This window comes from Camelina sativa, chromosome 7 (assembly GCF_000633955.1).
Source record: "Camelina sativa cultivar DH55 chromosome 7, Cs, whole genome shotgun sequence".
Lineage (NCBI taxonomy): Eukaryota > Viridiplantae > Streptophyta > Magnoliopsida > Brassicales > Brassicaceae > Camelina > Camelina sativa.
This window is the reverse complement of record NC_025691.1, coordinates 22,840,136-22,862,309: the sequence shown is the minus strand read 5'-3', so window position 1 is coordinate 22,862,309 and position 22,174 is coordinate 22,840,136. Positions and strand designations below refer to the sequence as shown.

Sequence of the window (22,174 nt, the reverse complement as noted above, 5' to 3'; positions counted from 1 at the left end):
GTATAGACTTAAAGGTGGGGGAGTCGAGATATATACCTCAGGTCGTTCTTCTTTGTCGAGGTCAGCAGCTTTGGAATCAAGCATCATGGCCTCAACACTCAATCCTACAGAGTGCACTTTCCAGTAATTCTTTTGGATTTCACGTTCCTCACCTTCAAGCGTAAAAATAAACAAACCCAAAATCAAGAAACGATTACCAAATAATCAAATAAATGCTGACCCAATATCAAAACAGATACTTTACGGGAAAAACAAAAGAAAAACAAAAAAAGTCTCAATTTTTAAATCGTGCACAGTCTCATCGTGATTCAGACCAGATTAACTCACCATACGCAGCCATTTTCCAGTGAGAACACAGAAGGAAACAAGAAAAAGATGATTTTTTTTTTTTGTTTCTCTATGAATCGAGAACTAAGAAACTATGGCTATGATCCTTCGATGGCGCGTCTGGATCTAGAGAAGCTCCTCGATCTGCGGTTGTGAAGCCTACCCTTCGACTGCATCAGATTTCTCTCTGTCTCAGATTTCTCTGGACTGAGGAGCTCTCTTTGCCCACCAGATTTGAGAAGACGAAGAAGCGCTTCACATGTAAATTATGGTTTTACATGATGTTTTCTAATTTCCGGTTATTGATCGGTTTATTTTCTACGGAACCGAAATAATAGCCGATTCTATCTTATATCGGATCCGATAATTCAAACACTACTAACTAAAGGGACCGTTAGGAGAATCTAGTTTGTCGTTACGTCGTGTTATCTTCTACACCGTCAGATTGGGTTTGTTCACGTGTTAATGGAGTGTGTCCCACGGTAATTATAACAGGTTTCATATTTTCTTTCCTTAACTAGAACATGAAATTACTTGTTTTTTTTTTTTTTTTTTTTTTTTTTNCATAGAAATTACTTCCTGTATACAATTTCCGACGTTACAATAAAGATTATTATGACAATTCACTATTAAATATGGTCAAAAACTAAGGAGTTTCCTATTTTTGGTAATTATATTTTGTAAAAATGAGATCAAACTGTTTTTTTTTTTTCAGTAAAAGGAGAAGAAGAAGACGAATTTGATACGTTTTTATATCTGTTTTCCACGGAATCTTATGATCAAAAATTCTGTCTCAGTAATCTCACGTTCTCTAATTTAAGTTACATGTTCTCTCTTTATTTTGGGTTCTTACATGTGTTGGGGTAGAATAATTAAGTTGTATCTCTCTAAAAAGTTTCTAAAATCTTAACATGAAAACGAACAAAAAAAAAAGGTACATCACGTGGTGAATTCAAAGAGAGACGAAAACTGGAGAAAAGATAGATAGCGAGATGGCAGAGAATGAGAGATGTAGGTACAACTTTCCTATCAGATGAAGAAATCACTTTCCCAAAAAAAAAAACCTAACTAATTTAATTTTACGATTATGATTGTTTATTACGAATATATTTCATGTTGCAGTACTTTTCCAGAAGTAATGTCATATCTTCACAAGCTCTCTCATATATACGATATAGAAGACAATTAATGGAAAAAGAAGAGAGAACATGAGTAGTAGTAATGGATAAATTAAGGAAAATGGAAAGGTACAAAACAATAGTATGTGAAATTGTGAATGTTAAACGAGTAACTAAAATGATCATTAATAGTGTTGGATATATAAATTCGAGGATTCGATTCTCGTCCTTGCTGAAAATTTTGAGAACATTGTGGGATTTCATATGAACAAATTGAAAGAAACTAAGAGCAGAAATTGAAGAGCAAGCTTACATAGATCTTTGGAGAAAGGAGAGATGATGGCGCCATTAGTGTGACCGTGAGCCATTGTGTGTATTGACAAGAAGAACAAAACAAACAAAAAAAATCAGAGTTCTAGGGTTTTTTTTGTGTGTGTGTTGTGGTTCTCTGTGTTGTTCCTTCTGATCTTCTTGATCTCATTATATAGAGAAAAATGTAAGAATTTTACATTTTCTTTAATTTTATTTTATTTTAGTTGGAGAAAGAAATACTTCACTTGCTATTTGCATTTTCTTATGATAATAATTAGAATTATACAATGTGTCCATTTTTATTTTTGGCACCCACAAAATTATCACTAATGTGAAGGATAATATCCAAAACCAACTTATATAATTCAAGTGAAATTACAAGAAAAAAAAAATCTTATAAATATTAGTAGCTTGATTTACATGCTATTACTTCTTTGATTAAGAATATAAATATGTATGGTTTAACTACCGTACAATCAAAGGTCCATACATCGTAATTAGTTAAGTTCGGTATATATATAGTTTGAGCAAAAGTTACGTTCAGTATATATAAACAAAAGAAAATGATATAAGAGTAGTATGTTATTGTTACCTAATGGTCAAAAACGTGGATGTTACAAAATTCATCTAGAGTTTCTGGTTTGGGCTGAATAATTATTATCCAAGATTCAAGTTTTGTGTGTACATATATAAATGTGTATATAATTTACTTTGCTTCTCTTAGATTAGCCTTGTTCAAAAAAAATTATGATAGTTAAGAAAGGTAAAAAACGGTAAGTCAATATCAACTTATATATATATAGAGTGACCAACGAAGGAACGACTTAAATTTAATTGTGGCTGTGGGATTAATCTGCCGAACATATCATTTTGATTGGTACAACAGATCCTAGCTAGTTTGATAGATTCTGGATTCACAGATTCTTTATATTTTCTTCAAGTTGGGATTCAATGATTAAGATGGGGTATGGCAACTTTAAAGATTTCTAGTGATTATAGATGTGAGGGGGCATAAAGGTAAATATGAAACAAAGCACTGTTAGTCTAAGTAAAGTATAACAGTTAAGAGTCTTTGAGAAGTAGCGAACAGACAGTGATCCCAAGATGCTCCGAATGGCCAACTCTATGAATCTTTTAATCCAATGGCTCACAGCCACATCCGTTGTTTTTCAACTTTTTTCTTTCCCTGTCGTCTTATTTTAGAAAACATTTTATTTTTATGATTATGATTTGTAATACCAACAAACGTTATAAACTTATAATCATTAAATATTTTTAACTAAACTAAACTACGAAATTGTTATATATAGTAGAATGGCTAAATAGGTTAAGTCGAAATCGCAATCACATAAGTTATATGCAAGAATCAGAAGAGTTGGATTATCTAATCGTTCTACTAGTTTTGCTATAAGTATGTCGACAAATATCGATAAATAGACTAACAAATATGAAATCTAACTCAATTTAAAGAAAGAGAGTAACTAGCTGATTAACTTGTAGCTGTTTACGTATATGAAATCTAATTTCAGTCTTGTGTAGTATGAAGACAATATATTAAAGAAAATATTTATTTTCCATGGCCAATATTGTTATCAATATATTTTCAATATAATATGACATCCACCTTCTACTATCTAAAAATATATGAATATTCATGATTCCGACCTACATGTCTTTTATTTGCATCGCTTTCGTAGATTCTTGCTTAGTATCGTCAGTTAGGTTTAAGAGATCCTATCACTTTGATCCAGAAAAAGAAAATACAAAATATCAAGGTGTTGTTGGTTCCAAAAGCTAAAAGAAAATGTTGGGGAAAAAAAGGAAATTAGGCAAACCACTTGACACTGCCCGAGATTCATATAATGGGAAATTATTGGGTCTACTATCTTTCCTTGGACAACAACTTGGCTTGATTTTTTTCTGCGAAAAATAAATAATCGGAATGAAAGGAACAAAATATGATGTCCCCTACATATTATTTTTGTCTCCAATAGTGATCATATGCATTTGTGATTCTCGTGAATGTAATGTACCACTCCAACCGCATCAAATGATCATTCATCATTCATAGTTGTACCCGTTGATTCTTGAGTTTTTTTTTTCTTTTTTTTCGCTGAATGGATTATATTGATAAAAAGTTCAGAAAGATTACAAATCACAAGATAAAAGACGAGAATGAAATTACAGAGACACAATGATCTTTTCATAACTTACAATTAGAAGAGGAAATGATTTTACCTATACATTGCTTAAACCAAAAACATTTTGTCTCGGGACTGAAATAGCTCTCGAAAAACCATAAGGACTTCCCGCATACCAAAGGATGATAACGGGATTCAACAGAAATGACCATAACAAGAGAACGGAACTTGGCTTTCTCCGCATAAGATGCATCTTTCTCTATAAGTGTTTTGTCAAAGGTCTCCCGGGATGTAACCGTAAGATAAACTAGACCCACTTGAACCTTTCAACGCCACAGAGAACAAGTAATTAAGCTAAAACGAGCCTTAATTCTAAATGTTCTAAACCAAGCACCAACCAAAGCTCAATCTCTTATCTAACAAAGAGATATAGTCGAGGATGAGAAACTTAGCCCAAACAAGGGAAACTATACAGCCCATAAAGGGAATCTACATAACCTGAGCAACTTATGATATCAGATCTTAAGCGGTTACAATCTGATCAGAGCAAACAAGGGACCCAAGAAGGAAGACAGTAGAGACGAACAAGGTACCAAGATAATGAAGAGTCGAGATCCAATGATGCAAAGATTTGCTGATGAAGGAAGAGGGAAGAGCCGTCGCGAGAAGAAAACGGGAGCCTCCAAATTCACGTATACTCAACAAAGAGAATCAGCCGTCCTAACTAAGCCCAGCCAATATTCTCCTCCGTGAATCGCGACCCCAAACGGCACCCCGAATAAACCAGCAACCATCAAATCCTATGAATCTGGGACCAAAACACAATCTCGCTAGATCTGAAACTCCACCTCTACAGATCCACTTCGCCAAAAACCTCTACGCTTCCACATCCGCAAGATTCAACAACAAGGAATGAAAACTAAGCAAAAAATTAAAGGAGGTGACCAACGCCAGCGCTATATGAGCCACCACGTGCCGGTCAAAGGCTTGACGGAGACTTTTGAACTAAGGAAGCGGCGCGAGAGAATATAGAGAGAAAGTAGGGCTAACACTGATTTTGAACAATCTTGATTCTTGAGTTTTACTTCTTCTTTTTTTTAAATAACTTAAATCAAATTCATTCGAAGTTGTGGATTATGCTTCAACGCCACAATTTAAGGTGACTATTGTCGTTTGTTAGAGTGAGATTTAGAGTTGCCTTTCTCCCAATACGTTTCACATTTGGTCGTTTCAACACCTCTTCATTCACATTATCAAACTTTGGTAAGTTTGTGTTTCTATCCTTTTATCAATTTGTATGTTTTAGTACTTTTATCCATATTCGGTATGTTCAATTGCGTCTCTTCCACTTATAATCGTTTGATTTGAAGGAAGATCTTGCTTGACCAAAAAAAAAAAAAAGCAAATTCATTCAAATGCTTTTGCATATTTTATTTTTGTATCCTGATTTTTTTTTCTGTAAAATATATAATTTATAGTATTTAGGACTTGCTTTTTTTTTTTATGAAAGAAGCAAATTACTATAAATTATTATGAAATGTATTTCAGTCATAATAAGCAAAGGACATACATAATTATCATATAAAACGAATATAGTACCTGAAAAAAAAATTGATGACAGGGACCGTGAAGGAAAATCACTAAATGCACAGATAGACTAGATAGTGGTTCTAATGAATAATGAGCCTACACTCGATTTTTAATCAATTTTGTAATCGTCTGATTTGTCTACTTGCCCTCGTAATATAGATGTGGAATACATAAGGTTGTATGCTATAATTTTTATTGGCAAAGGACTATGTATACTACTTAAAAATTCTACAAATGGGGTATGCATATAAATATATAATTATGTAAACATAATAATGGGACCTTGTTATTTGTCACCCGATGATTTAGGGTTAAATAACTTAAGAATCACGAATTATTATTATTCCCAATTGGGGAGACTATACATACTTTGGTCCCCCACCTATCATTCCTATTTTTCTTCTTATTAACGAATAATATATGTATATTTGTCCTTGTTTTTTTGTTAAAAGGTTTTCAATTTATAAACATATATGTCCAATGAACTATTTCCGGAATAACCCATACAATTATTCCCTTAGGGCCCAGTCCGATTACAACAAACCAAATCAGATAACAAAGACTAAAATTAACCGGGTATATCAAACTAAACCGGTAGCTAACCGGTATGAGTCAGAAACCCTAATCTGCAAAGGAGAAACCTAGTGCAGCCGCCTTCCCACGAAGTTGCGGATACTCGTCGGTCCAGGACCACCGGCGAGCCAAGAAGACGGGAGTCAAACAGAGAAGGTGATACAAGACCATCACCATCCTGCCACCGTAGAGTTGTGAAGAGAAGGAAGAAGAAACCGATCTAACAATCCGGAAGCCATGGTTCAGTCTGATAGAGATAGAGCCGTAGGGAGTAGATCTAAACAACCATCGACGGTGCACAAGTTTTAGGGCCATATATGAAGATTCTCATTTTACCAGGTGCACAAGTAGATTAACAAAGAGAAGATTCGAAAGCAAATATAGCATTTAAAATATACAGTGGGTTATTATTACTCGAAAGAAAAGTCTTACGACTTCATGTCGTCAATATAACTTGATGTTATTTGTTATGTTATGTGTTTCAGGCTTTCAGCTGTCAAATAAGAGATTTAAGAGGTATTAAAAAAATATGTGTTTCACGCTTCAGCAGCTCTTTATATAAATAGACTAATAGAGTCAAAGAGTATATAAGATTAGCTACTTTCTAAAAGCCACGAAGAAAAATATAAGCCCATTAACCTTTTTGACCCAATATTGGACTTCAGAATCGGCCCGCCAAAATTAAATTGAATAAAAGTTATGCGGTTTACTCGCCATTACAAATGGCCAGAACTAATCCGGCAAAAAAACAGAAGTTATATAATTCCGGTTATAAGGAGTGAATGAAGAAGCTATCTTGACTGCCGCATCGTGACCGGAATAAAAAGAAGAGGATAACATCTCGAACTCTTCTTGAACGCTTCCTGTCAGGAGATCTTTGCAATCTATGAAGGAACAAAACTCATGTTGGGCCTAACTTTAAGATGGAGGACCCAAGTGAGAAAGGCTTCAGCTTCTGTCGTCATGATCTTTGCTCCCCAAAATCTCAGCATAAATGCTAATCAGCAACCTGGATTCTACAGCCTTCTCTGATTGATTACTGTAAATAAATTAAAGAAATGTAAGTCTCTAGACCTTTAATAATTTACAAAGCAGGCTCAAATATGATTCAAACAGTTAAAATAATAAAAAAGTACTTTAGTTATAATTAAATAACCCATGAATACGAAGTAACAGTGTAACACCAACAACATCAAATAAACTTGTCTATTAGAGTATTTGTATTATACTAGTTACAAATGTAAATAGATATAGGAATATGTGTAGTGTATGTGTGTAGGCGTGCACCTGGGAACAGGTGATTGTTCATCGAATTCATAGCCGCATTTGTCTTTATTTGTTGGTTTGTAAAAAGATAATCTAATTACTTTAGTTTTTAGAGCCATACTTGTACAAGATAACTCTATTATTACTATTATAGTAAATCCTCGGTGGGACTTTTAGTAAGTCGAAGCAAGTTTTCACGTGCAACAAACAAATGTTTTTAAACACGACAAAAGGAATGAGAGTCATTCAAACATATGATAGTATAAGATAATTTAAATATATGTACAAGTGGTGATATGTATACGTGTGACACATAATTTCCTTTAATATATATACTTTTGTAAAGCCGGGGTCCTTAAGAACTCGGAGCCGAGGGTCCGTAAAAAAAAACAAAGAAGCCCACTAATTTACAAGTATTGTAGTATTTTTGTAATGGTTGAATCCTTCTTTATCTATTCTCCATTCCCATTACCATTCTTTTTTATAAATACTTCCATAAACGTTACTTCTCGTGGATGAAAATAAGAAAAAACGTTATCTTTTCTATTTTCATTATGTAAAAGCTTTCGATTTTATCAAATCGTGTATTTTCCTTCTTCTATTTTATTCTTTTTCTTTGTGCTGATCTATTTGGTTAAAATAGAGGAAAGAAAGTATCGGCCGTAATTATATAACTTTGATCAAATTCGATGGAGCATTTGTAATGACAAATCAGGTGACTTCCAATGTCTTATTACTACTAGATTAACATCCCTCCTAAAGCACGCGTTAAAATTTATTTACATTGTAATTTTTTATAAAATATAATTTATATAATTATTTAAAAAAAAATTGGTAAAATATTATGCAATAAAATCATATGCTAAATATGATGACTTGAAAAAAGACTTATTTTGTAAGTTTAATATTGTTAATGATTCTAGATTAAATTTATGTATCCGTGCTATAACACTGGTTAAATTTTATTTTATACAAAATTTTGTATATTTTCTATTTTAAAATAAAATTTTAATATGTTGTATTAGTTTATGTACGTGAAGTTATTTCAACAGTGTATATTCTACCTCATGACTTGAATGTCATTATAAGACATAATTTTGTGAATTTGGTTTTTAAAAAGCGAGTTATTATATTATGAATAATTTAATATATTGTTATACTTTTTATTTTAATATACTTGGTTTTTTAAAATTCTTTCATATTATAGTGACATATTATTGACATTGCTATAACAAATCAATTTAGAGTGTTTATAGTTTCTAACTTTAATATCAAGTTTCAATATTTTAAAATAAATTATTTAAAGTTTATTATATTATATAAAATTATAAAATACAACAAAAAAAGGTATGAAATTGAATTTAAATATTCAAATTTTGACCTGTTACTCAGTAAATTTTTTAATTCAATAGATATTATTTTTAAAGAATAATATTAATAAAAATTGAATATTTTATAGATTATATCATTTATATTTGTTTTTAAAAATTTAATTTATGGTAAATCTGTTGGAATTTGGAGAGAGTAAGCTGCAAGATACACTCTACTCCAATATAAAATCACAAGAACACTTAAAGCGGAATTTGTGTGTTCATGTGTAAAGCCTTCAAGATACAAGTCAATGAGAGTGTTCTTGAGGTAAAGAAGGAGTTATACATGCCAATATAAGCTGTGTATACTCAAGAATAAGTATGAGAGGCAATAGAACTCTCACACCAAAAATAACCCAAATAACCCTTTAGAATAGTTTAGAGACTAGTGAAGAGTATAGAATGAAAGAAAGATAGAGACCAAGCATTGCCAAAGCTTGGTCTCTCTATGAGATTATAGAGACTAAAATCTACCCATTTGAATGTATAATAAACGATTTTTGGTAAGGGGAAAACCCCCATTAGAGAGCTTGATTTTATTAAGCATATGAGTTACATATTTATACATAAATGAATGAGAATCATATGTGGTCTCTTTAACCTAGCTCCAACGGTCATATATACATACAAATATACACAATAGCATGTATAGATAGTGACATGAAGAGAGAAGGGAGCTGGTCCCAACCATAGAAAGTGACAGCTCCAAAATGGCTTCTTAAGCCAACATGTGACTCTCCCACTTGTTCCTTCTTCCTCTAATAGCAACATGTGATCATTGAATGTTGGTGGACGCCCCATATAGATAGATACAACTCCTTAACTGATCTTTGGTCACATGTGATCACTCCCAATGTCTCTTTGCTCCCACTTGCCTTCCTTTGACTTATTCAACATCTTTCCCTCTCATTCCTTCATGGGCTTTGATGGGCTTTCCAGATTCTTCTATCTTCTTCTCCCTTATCTTTACTAAGAGTAGAATCATCTTGGGCCTTCAGTGGACACCAATTTGGCCCTTTATGATACTTGAAGTCTAGATGGAGACTTGATATCATTCTTCTCCTTTGTTATTTCTTCCATCCAGTCTAATACTCCCCCTCAAGCTTAAGTGTAGAGATATTGGAGGTTAAGCTTGGAGATTCAAGAGCCTAGTTGAGTGTTACATCTTCCTTAGGTTCTCCTTCTCTTCTTTCTCTCTAATACTCCCCCTCAAGCTTGGGCGGTGGGGACCAAAGACCAAGCTTGCAACACACAAAGAACTACCTCATTAAAAAAACCTTAGCAAAAAAAATCACTTGGGATAAAACTTTGCCAAGAGAAGAGTATAGCCTTTATGGTTGAATGATATAGCTATGGCCATGGTTTGAATGTGGAATAGCTTTGGCTTCTTGCTTTGAATTCTTCTCATTGCTTCTCTTCTTCTCATCTAGCTTCCAAATGGCCTTCTTTTCTCTAACACCTTTAGCAAAATATATAAAGAAAGATATTAAGTATGTTTATCATGAAAAATAACATTAAGCATAGATTGAGACTTGGGAGAACAACCTAAAAATGAACTAGGTTTTACTAAGTCTAAATTCATTTTAACACATGACTAAAACTCAGATTTTAAACATGCAAATTCAATTTTAAATCATGCTAAATCCTGTTTAATATTCAGTTTATAAACTCATAATTCAACAAGATAAATTTCAGATTTTAATCATGAATTTAATTCCTAAATTCAATTCTTAAAATGACAAATTAAACATTAATAAACTGTTTTAACACAAGGCAATTCTCTAAAACCACAACCTAATATTTGTTCTCTGAATTCAGATTCTAAGCATGACAAATTCACTATATGCATGACTAATCTGATTCAAATGAAGTTAATGAATTAAATATATATTGAAAGAGTTAAGGGTTTAGAGATAATCTTTGATCTTCTTTGTTGAAATGTGTTGGTTGAGACAATCTTTGCACCACCACTTGAGTTTCTTCCCCATGGGTCTCCTTTTTATGGTTAATGACTTATTGATTCCAATCCAACACTCCTTTGAAGCTTGATTGCTTCAAATTGATTCTAGAGCTCCATAAGGGTTATTGACACCTTTCTCCCCCTCAAGATTGGCTTGAATAACCAATGAGAACCAATCTTGAAGGTTTGTCCACACCCTTCTTGTCACTTCTTTACTGCTCATAAGCACCAAACGTTTTGGAGCTTCTTTGTAGTATCTTTAAAGCTTCTTCACAGCTCCACACACTTCATAAAAAAAAATTGGCTCCTTCCTCTAACTGTTTCCATTCCTTTTAGTCCTTCATGACTTGATTTCTCTTCTTATGAATTCCTTTTGCTTTATCTTGTGTTTCTCATTAGAGTGTTCACACATGTCTCCTCTCCTTTAAACCTTCATCAAGAGATTTAAAGAAAAATTTTAAAGTACATGTTGTGGGGTTCTAAGAAAATACTTAATAAAACTTGAGAAACCAAATGAATTAAGATAAGTAATAAAAAATACTATATTTATTTTAACAAAAAATATTTAAAAACGAATTTAAAATATTTTTAAAAATATATTTAAAAACGAATTTAAAATATTTTTAGATTAATATAGAATTAAATAAATTCAAACTTGAAATTCAAAAATTAAAACTTGAATTAAGATGAATTTAAATAAATTAAAAGATAGAGTTTAGAGGGTAGCCTTTAAAGTAGAGATGTGGTTTGAATCATCTTTAGGGACCACTCTCTTGATTAGGTGATGGCTTGGGCCATGTCTTTAGTCTTGAAACCTTGTGTCTAGAAGATCTCAACTAGTGCACATTCAATAAGCTCTTTAAGAACTTTGACACTACCACACATGTTTTAAAGTTGATTCATCACCTTCCACCAGCTCTCTCCACTAGAACTTCCTCCATATCTTTATCTCTCTCGGTCAGCCTGAAATAGATTCACCTCGCTCAAAAGAGTCTTATGCTCTCCTCGGATGAATCTTACCGCCGGAGTTTAATACCCAAAACTTTATCTCTCTCGGTCAGCTTAAAAATAGGTTACCTCGCTCAAAAGAGTCCTCAACTCTCCTCGGGTAAACCTTACCGCCAGAGTTTATTACTATGGTGGTCTTTTCTGCGGTCTAAGAAGCTTGATGGCCATTGGTTCTAACTCCAAGTATTGATGATGCGCCGGAATGATATATGCCCACTGAATTGGGCGTAACTTTTGAACGGTTGCTCGTATTGATATGATTTCACCTCCACCGGAAATAAGACTCCATGGTCTATGACGTTTGTGAAGAACGCGGAAGCTGAATCGCAGTGGAAAGCTTTCGTACGAGTCAATCTTTGAGACGTTTCGGCAGTGATTTTGCTTGTTGCCGAGAATAGAGTAACCAGAACTTGTAACTTTGTAACCGGAAGTGTTTGTAACCAGAATGAGAGTTTAGTAACCAGAATGAGAGTTTTAGTAACCAAGAGTGAGAGATTTAGTAACCAAGAATGAGAGTTTAGTAACCAAGAGTGTATGAGTTTTTAGTGTTTAGTAAACAGAATGAGCAAAGGAAATGAAGCAGCTCCCCTTTAAGGACTGACTTCAAGATACCATAAACCTCCAACAAGTAGATTAACAGTCCTCTCTTGTGGATTTCATGGCTACTCCAAACTGAAACTTCAAACTGCCTTGATAACCTCAATAAGAGTATCTACTCCAATGGCTCCAAGAACAGCTTCAAAACGCCATCTTTGTGGCTTCTTTTGCAGAATTGAATACTAGCATCTCAGATCTTGAGCCTGCTCTGATACCATGTTGGAATTTGGAGAGAGTGAGCTGCAAGATACACTCTACTCCAATATAAAATCACAAGAACACTTAAAGCGGAATTTGTGTGTTCATGTGTAAAGCCTTCAAGATACAACTCAATGAGAGTGTTCTTGAGGTAAAGAAGGAGTTATACATGCCAATATAAGCTGTGTATACTAAGAATAAGTATGAGAGGCAATAGAACTCTCACACCAAAAATAACCCAAATAACCCTTTAGAATAGTTTAGAGACTAGTGAAGAGTATAGAATGAAAGAAAGATAGAGACCAAGCATTGCCAAAGCTTGGTCTCTCTATGAGATTATAGAGACTAAAATCTACCCATTTGAATGTATAATAAACGATTTTTGGTAAGGGGAAAACCCCCCATTGGAGAGCTTGATTTTATTAAGCATATGAGTTACATATTTATACATAAATGAATGAGAACCGTATGTGGTCTCTTTAACCTAGCTCCAACGGTCATATATACATACAAATATACACAATAGCATGTATAGATAGTGACATAAAGAGAGAGGGGAGCTGGTCCCAACCATAGAAAGTGACAGCTCCAAAATGGCTTCTTAAGCCAACATGTGACTCTCCCATTTGTTCCATCTTCCTCTAATAGCAACATGTGATCATTGAATGTTGGTGGACCCTCTAATAGCAACATGTGATCATTGAATGTTGGTGGACGCCCCATATAGATAGATACAACTCCTTAACTGATCTTTGGTCACATGTGATTACTCTCAATGTCTCTTTGCTCCCACTTGCCTTCTTTTGACTTATTCAATATCTTTCTCTCTCATTTTTTCATGGGCTTTGATGGGCTTTCCAGATTCTTGTATCTTCTTCTCCTTTATCTTTACTAAGAGTAGAATCATCTTAGGCCTTCAGTGGACACCAATTTGACCATTTATGATACTTGAAGCCTAGATGGAGCCTTGATATCATTCTTCTTAGGCCTGGGCATTCGGTTAACCATTCGGTTTCGGTTCGGTTGTATTCGGTTTCGGTTATTTTGGATATAGTAATATAGTAACCATTTGGATATTTTTGAAATTTCGGTTCGGTTCGGTTCGGTTTCTTTCGGTTCGGTTTCGGTTTGGTTATTTAAATAAATAACCATAACTAACATAAATTATATTAACATTAACCAAATAAACCAAATATAACCAAAACTAACCGAATATAACCAAAATTAACCAAATATACAATAACAAAAATACAAAAAAGGGAAAAATATGGATTCAATTTTACAAAATAGTATTTAACTTTGTAAATTCAAAATAATAACATTTACATATATTGATTATTTAAAATATTTAATTGTTTTGAATCTAGAAATAATTTATATTTTAAGTTTATTTTATAGTTTTGCATAATATTAAGTATATAATATTTGATATCTTCTAGGTTTTCGGATATTTCGGTTAACCATTTAATTGTCGGTTCGGTTCGGTTCGGTTTCAGTTAGTTTGGATATAGATTTTTACTAACCATTCGGGTATTTGAAGAATTTCGGTTCGGTTCGGTTTGGTTTTTTTCGGTTCGGTTTCGGTCGGTTATTTAGTTATCGGTTATTTTGCCCAGCTCTAATTCTTCTCCTTTGTTACTTCTTCCATCTAGTCTAATAATATCCGGATATAAAACTATTTTTTAATTATAATAAATAATATGATAATTTATTTGTTTTATAAAATAGACTCATATATAAAAATGAGAGGTGAAATATAATAATAATTAATAAATTAATATGTTAAGTTAGATATCAAAGGATTTTATTTGATGAATAACTTAATAAAAAAATATGGTAAGTTAGATAATATCAAATGATTCATTAGAATATTCTCTTTAAGATTTTTGAAAACAATAAATTCAAACTATACAAATAATATAAAACTTAATCTATAATTAATCTATTTGTAACCAACTTATTAAAATTACATAGTTTATAAAACAATGTTTTGTACTTCTATTTTATCATATAGGGGATGATAATGATAAAGCCCTACATAATGATTTAAATTAATTTTGAAATATATTCTATAGTATCTTTAAAAAAGCAGCGAAGAAGTGATGTTTTTTATTTGGTCGTCATATCGTATCTAATCTATTTTTGTTTAAAATATCGTATCTAATCTTTCCTGTACGAAATAATATCATAAATCTTTCCCTTTTTTTTTTGTTCTCTCAAGCACTAGATCTTTTTTTTTCCTATATAACCTTCTCTTTTTCAGCAAAAATAAAATCTAATGTACGAAAGTAACAAAAGAAAAGAATAGAAAAATACGATTATTTTTTGAAAAGAAACAAAATCAATTAAAGACCCGAAACAACAACTACAAAAAAAAAAAAAAAAAAAAAAAAAAAAAAAAAAAAAAAAAAANGAAAAAGACAAATGACAAAAAGCTCTCAAAGCTGTCTGGGCGACGGCCGACCCAACACCGTCTAGTGGCAGGCAGAGACACTAACATCTGCAACTATGGCCTTCCGAAATGACGTTTATACCCTTATACGTTTTCACGTCATCCTTGTTAAATTAAATGACTGGAAAAATCTCAAATCCAGTAAATGCGAAATCTTTTCCGTGACGAGATTAACTTCTTTATGAGAGACAGACCTCGTTCCTTTCAAATCTCTCATGTAATATCAACAATCTCATCCGTCCAAAGTTAAAAAAAAAAACTATTCAAGGCTTTTTTCGGCTATTCAAGGTATTCATGGAAATCTATCATATTACAATGTACAGTATTTTAGATTTTATACATACATGTAAAAATAGATTAAACAAAAGAAAACAAAACATTGAGAGAGAGCAGCAGCAGAGAATGAATACAGAATTGGAAGCTTCTGAAAAAATGTTTGTGTGTTGAGTGGCAATAAAAAAGCGAAGTGACACGGCGTCGTCTTCTTCTCTTTTGTCTCATTCTTCTTTTTTATTTCTTCTATGAGTAAGACATATTTTTGCTTTTTTACTTATTTTTAATATTGAAATAAACAGTGTTAAATTGCAGATTAAATACACAAATTTTATTTTAAGAAATTAAGAATTAACAATAGTAGTATTCTTTATTTGGAAACATTGAAGATTTGAAGAATACAACGGCGGTTGTAGCCGTCTCATGCAGAATGTATAAATGATGAGTTTCTACGTGAGGCGTGCCATAAGTTTATGGTTGCTCTCTTTTAACTATTTTCGTCCTTCTAATTATTACACCTTCCCATATTTATTACTATCACTTCACAATTTTTCCACTTTACAAATTACAAGCAAACCTTGTACTTGTAATTTCATGCAAAAAATAAAATAATAAAACGGGTTTGTAATTGACCAATTTGTATACTGTTGATGTATAGAACTTAAATTAAATATCGAGGATTTCTATAGTTTATAAACAAAACTAATCATCATTATATAAGATCGTCGTATAAATATGACGATTAATTTGTCTTCACCGTATAAAAGCTAAAACCCATGGAAAGCATCAGCACATTTAAGTGGTATGTAATGATTCTGAGAAGAATCAGAAAAAGGAAAAGAATACACAATTGACAACACTAAACGAATCTTTTAAGATTCCACAAACGCAGTGAAGAGGAATCTTGACCAATTTGAATAACGTACGCATGCACCAAGTCCCTATCTCTTTAAGTGCTTCATCGATCTTTCTACATTTAATCGAGTGTTCTGTTGAATCCGAACCAAAACTCTCGAGTACGTTGTTATAGTCACATGCTATTTCATAACCTCCCACCAAAACTACATGAAATTTCTATCATTCTTAAACTAATCTTCATAGTTAGATTTGAAAAAAAAAATCCAAATTAACCGGAGAGAAGTCTCTTTCGCCGACATTTTTGTTTGAAATGTACTTTACTATGTTAGTTTCTGACCTATCATAGATCTGCTAAGTTAAGTTAGTTCATTTGCATAATTCGTACAAATGGTTAAATTTATTGTTGTGAGAATAGATACATTTACACACCTATTATCACTTTAGCATGCAAACATAAATTAATTAAACTTTTGAGTTTTTTTCCTTAACGTTTTAATTCACTTAAAAGTAGCAACGCTTTTACAAATTCCTACAACCTACCAAAAGAAACACGAATGTTCATTAAAACTAAGAAAAGGTAAAACTTGCCAAGCTCCTACTTAAGACCTCTTCTTCTTCCTTTCTTCAAGAGCTTCTTTCTCCAAATTATCTTCGAAGATTCACTAAAGGCTGCTTTTTATGATTAAATTTGTGGGTATTCAACAAAAAGGGCATCTTTTGTTTTCACATTTCATAATCACCCAAAAGATTTACAAAAGGTCCCTGTGTTTAAGGTAATATCTCATCATAGCCCTAAGAGAATGTAGTAGAGAAGAGTTATGGGCAACGCAATCAGCATGCCAAAGATGACACTGCAAAAAGAACATTACCATTCACGTTAAACCAAAATAAACCCTAATCAAATTTACTCATCAATGAAAAACAAAGCAACCAGATTTTTTTTTAGTAAACAACATTTATTATATATTACGACAAAACTATATGATGGATTAATAAACTTACGCAGTGCTAAGAATGTCAGGATGCACATTATACTCCTTAGCGAACACAAACGGTACTATTCCTTGTGGCAATGCTGCCTGTTTTTATCAATGAAAAAAAAAAATTTATTAGGACAATTAAATACTACGTAAATATTTTTGTTTCATAATATAGGATGTTTCCAACTCTCTATGCAACTTTTAGATTAAATTTATATTTTATATTATGCAGAATTGTTTCATGCAAAATAAAAATAAAAAATACCTGGATGATGGCGACACGGAGGAGCACGCCACGGAGGCCAACGGCATAAGAAGCAACGAGCATGACGGCAGGTCCGACGAGAAATCTCATAGCCGCCGCAAAACCTGCTCTTCTGTTTCCACAAGCTATTATTCTTGGGTTTAACGCCATGAACAACCCTTTAACACACATTACAAAAAAAAAGTTACATAGTAAGTAAACAATTTAATATTCTTTTGCCTTTTGGTTTAACTTAAATATCCTACTCTTTTAAACAGGTTAGCTGCAAAAGAGTGACATAAAAACAATCATCACAGCCACTAATCCACCACCATTAACATCATCATTATCATTTATCCTTATATTGATTTTTCAATAAAGTTACTGATTAAACAAATTTTTATATTCAGTTGATGGAATTCTACTGAAACATTAATAAGGTAAAAGAAGTTTTTTCATCGATAAGAGAGACATTAAATATTTTTCAAAAAATGTTGTTACTTTTAGTAAAAAATAAAATAAAAATGGGTTCCTACGATTAAAGAGAGAGACATGTTATGATGATAAGCAGAGAACTGTGGAGCATGCTTTCTGCTATGAAGCCAGTTTTGTTTGCTTTTTTGATACAAACATGTTTATCTAGTTTTCGATAAATAAATAAAAACTTCAAAAGAAAAAGCCAGCAGAGAATCATGCATCCACATGATGATTTGGTTTCTTGTTTTTTAAATTAAAAAAAAACACTCTAAAGAATGAAGGTCAGAATAAAGAGAACAATTGACTGTTTTATGGTATTAATTATGTAATAAATGAAAAGAGAAGTAAAAATTAAAAAATTAAAAAAAGAAAGAAAAAGAAACTGACCAAGACTGAACATAGCCATGCCTAGACCTGCATCTGAGAGTATGGAGATAGACTTTGCTATAAGAGCTGGCATTTCAATGTTCCACCTGCACAGACCACATCAATTTAATTCCCACAAATCTTTCTCAAATCTTTTCTTTCAAACTACAATCTATCTATAATAAACTTTCAAACATAGAAGCATTCAAGACTGACCCTTTTCTTATCAAGAAAGTGGTTAAAGTATTATAGACTCAAAATAAAAGTAAAAAAAATAGAAACAGTACATACTTGAAGGAGACGAGGGACCAAGCGATGCCGAATAAACTAGAGTAAGAGTTGGGATTACGGATTAGTTTCCTCCAAACCATAATGAGAATGAGTCTTGTCATCACACTTGTTGGTGGCATCACTTTAGGCTGCGGCGTTTTGTTGCTTATGTTGTTTCCTCCGTCCGTTGCCAAAACTTTGCTATCATCATCTTTGTTACCGAAACTGAACTCTTCCCTCTCCACAAACTGGTTGTCTGTAACAAAGCCAACAACAACAACACATTTCAACAATTAAAGAAGCCACTACTTACCAAATCCCAAATCTTGATTAAAAGCCAATAAAAATCATTACGAAAATGAAAATCAATTGTAACCAAGAGGGTTGTTTTTGTAAAGAAAGTAAATTAAACAGCAAAACCAAAACAAGAGAGTAAAAGTGAGGGACCATACATACCGTTAGTATTCCCCTGAGGTACAGAGATCTTAACGTCCTTTTGATGATCGTTCGTAGCGGCGGCGTAATCACCGTGGTGGTTACCTCCACCGCCGAACACATCTGAAACCGGCGATGCACTCGAACTCCACACAAACATATGAAGATCTCTTCCATTTCCGTCTTGCCTCTTTCCACCACTAACCGGAGCGTTACCTTTCGCCGTCGCACCCCCACCGCCACCAGTCTGAGGCGAGAACATCCCTGGATTCGGCGCCGGATAATGCGCTCCTCCGCCACCACCACCACCACTCCCTCCAGATTGATAATGAAACCTCCCAGCTCCCGCCGCAGTTCCAGCAGCCGTTGGTTTAGCAGCACCACCGTCTTCTTCGTAGTTCGAAGGTCTCGGAGTAGGTCCTTTAGAACCAAACACAGCTTCTCCAGGACCAAAGTTAGAGTTCCTAGCACCACCACCACCACCACCAGAAGCCATCATCGAGTAAAAATCAGTATGGTTAAAGCTAGACCCACGAGGCGTCGGGTTTCTTGAACTCTGAAGGGAATAAATCTCGGCGTTGGTTAGATTCGAAGGCCGAGGAGTCGCGGATAAGCCTTGAGACCTTCTCGAGTATATATCAGACCTCGAAGCGTTAGAACGACGAACAGTAACATGAAGCTTCCCATCTTCTTTAATCTCAGCTTCAGTCTCCAAAGGTTGTCTTCCATCTAACGACATAATGTCGGAATCAACATGAATCGAGACAATAGATCCAGCTGTGTCCGGAAACTGCTCGGAGATCAAAAGCTTAGCTCCACGGTACTCAAAGAGAAAAAGCATAAGCGTGTACCAGATGATACACTGAAGCACAACGATTTGAACCATCAGCTGGCCGGAGAAGTCACCGTACATGCCTTTGAGTAGTGGTATCCCCATGACTAGAGTGTTTGGGAGAGTGGAAAGCGAGAAGAGAGTGATGGTCCAGTCTAAGGAGCCGTTGCGGCTTAGTTTGCACCAGAGGAAGAGGAGAGAGAGGACTATGACTTTTTGAAGTGAATCAGCGGCGAGGAAACGGAGGTTCATGGCGTAAGGGTTGTTAGCGGCGATGAAGTGGAAAGAGAGGAGAGGAACGGCGAAGAGAGCTACGAAACGGTTTATGCCGGAGCACTGGTCTGGTGTGAATATTTTCCACCATTTGACTGAGCCGTAAGCGAGGATCATAGCTACGTATAACGGAACCATAGCCGTCATGACATGGTAAAAGTCCGTCGCCGTTATCATCTTTGTTTCGCCGGAGAAGAGAGTGTGAAAAGAGAGAGAGAGAGAGAGAGAAGAGTGTTTTGTCTTTAGTTTGGGAGAGAAGTGTGTGAAGGGGGAAAAAAGAGTAAAGTGAGTGTTGTTGAGAAGTGACCACATTTTTATATTCTTTTGTTTTTTTTTGCCGTTGAGACAATATATATTTATCTTTATTCTTTCAAAATGACCACATTGTTTTAGTTATTTTCGTTCGATTAGTTTTTTTTTTCAGAACTAGTTTCGTGTGTAGGAGTAGAAAACATTAAATGTAAAATTTGAGAATAGCTCAAGTGAAAATAAATTAAAGGGAAATATATACAGTATATATATTCTTTTTGGTTAGAAAATAACAATCCAACATAAATGAGTGATGTAATGTAATGTAAATTTGATTGTAATAGGACAAAAGAAGGTAATAAAAACGAAATAAAAATGGTTGTTGGATGGCCTGATGTGGGTGCGTGGTGGAGCTTCGGGGATAGTGAAAGAGAGGCGGCCTTGTGCGCTTTGCGTAGTCCAAAGCAGAGGCTCTCTGTTTTTGCTTCTGTTAGTATATTCTTTTTTTTGTTCTTTTCTAAATAGTATATAAATTAATATAATTCCGTTGATCTAATAAATTTATCTCTATTTTAATTACTAAAATTTAGTATACAGTATTAGTAATAGTCCCGATTTAGTAATTAGAAAATAATAAATTTAAACATAATATTACTACAAGAAAAAGTAGCTATACAAAAAAAAAACTTTGGTTTATTTTTAGGTAGTGAATAGAGACAGTAGAAAAGCGGTATTAGATTTTTTTTTTTGTCAAAAATGCACTATAGTCACCAGTCACGATAATGTTCAGTCGTTTGCGGTTTTGGCAAAGTGAAAAAATAATTCATTTGCGTTTTTCAAACAAAGTAATATGCCATGGACCGCGTTCGAACCCTCAATTATCTAGCGGTTCGTTTCGAAAAACGCATCTAAACACAATAAAATATTAATTATATATTTATTATTTTCAATTTATGATTTGAAAAAGAATTAATCAGTATGCTATATATTAACAAATGTCTCTATGTTAAATTTGTTTTTAATTTAAAAATTATTAAAAGATTTCATAAATCATTTAATTTTTCGATTTTTTTAGAAAATAATCTACAGCATTATTTCTTCATATATGATAAAAAAATCAGTTTTAACTTTGAAAAACAAATTTATAAGAATAAAACTGCAAAAAATATACATGTAAATAATTTAAAATAAAATAAATAAAAAACATAAACAAAAAAAATTGCAATCCAGTAGAAAAAAAAATTGCAATCCAGTTTTTTGATATTAGAAACATATAAGAAAAAAAAATTGTAATCCAATTTACTTATGTTTTAAAAAGAAATTTTTAATTTTACAGAAAAAATAGAAGTTTAAAAAATTACTGATTAACAACTGAAAAAATTTCTTATTAACAATACCGCTAGTAGTTTTTTCACCAATCAAACATTATTTTGTACCGCTTATTCTGCATAAACCGCACTTGTCCCGCAAATATTTTTATCTCGCACATATCGTACTATAAAACCGTTTGTTCCGCACATTCAATTACGCTATCACCATTCGGACCCTTAAAGTGATAGGCCAGATTTGGTGTTTATATGAACTTATTAGAAAATTGGTTTTAAAACATCAAAAGAATTCTCTCAAAAAGGGTTGAAAGTTTTTGGAAAATGGTCACAATTGAACAAAGTAGATCCCAACTAGAGACTTTTAGTTATTAGGGATGAAAGAGAACAGAACTATGTGATATCATTAACATAAGATCAAAATCACTTTTACTACGACATGTGTGTTGAGTTATCATTGCATGGATTTTACTTTCATCTATTCACAAAATTTCCAAATTGTAAAATCGTTGGTGACATATAATAGCATCAACGCATTTAAATGTCTAAACTAGAGATCTGTTTTTGATAAGAGTATGTTTGGTACGGTTGAGGCGAGCATGCTCATTCATACGAGTGCATTCAATGTTGGGATAGCTACGTGTATAACATTACGCAAATTGTAAATTTTTTTTTTTGTG

The 22,174-nt window shown here is 33.1% G+C and overlaps 1 protein-coding gene and 1 long non-coding RNA gene across 2 annotated transcripts; both read right to left on the bottom strand.

Annotated features, from left to right (window-relative positions):
* LOC104702056 lies at window positions 58-1,969 on the bottom strand. The gene is made up of 2 exons (XR_753928.2): window positions 1,759-1,969; window positions 58-152 (listed from the first exon to the last, which is right to left on the bottom strand). It is a non-coding gene; the product is annotated as an uncharacterized LOC104702056 (long non-coding RNA).
* On the bottom strand, window positions 16,502-20,217 carry LOC104702055 (auxin efflux carrier component 1). The gene is made up of 6 exons (XM_010417867.2): window positions 18,837-20,217; window positions 18,402-18,636; window positions 18,132-18,217; window positions 17,289-17,446; window positions 17,046-17,122; window positions 16,502-16,894 (listed from the first exon to the last, which is right to left on the bottom strand). The coding sequence occupies exons 1-6, from the start codon at window positions 20,095-20,097 to the stop codon at window positions 16,828-16,830; spliced, it is 1,884 nt and encodes a 627-aa protein (XP_010416169.1). The 5' UTR covers window positions 20,098-20,217; the 3' UTR covers window positions 16,502-16,827.

What these genes read in the sequence shown, in the direction of transcription:
- LOC104702055 (XM_010417867.2), bottom strand. Translation starts at nt 20,097, where the DNA reads ATGATAACGGCGACGGACTTTTACCATGTCATGACGGCTATGGTTCCG. An exon ending in ACCTCAGGGGAATACTAACG is followed by an intron (nt 18,637 to 18,836) that starts GTATGTATGGTC and finishes GCTTTGTTACAG; the next exon opens with ACAACCAGTTTGTGGAGAGG. An exon ending in TGGTCCCTCGTCTCCTTCAA is followed by an intron (nt 18,218 to 18,401) that starts GTATGTACTGTT and finishes TGGTCTGTGCAG; the next exon opens with GTGGAACATTGAAATGCCAG.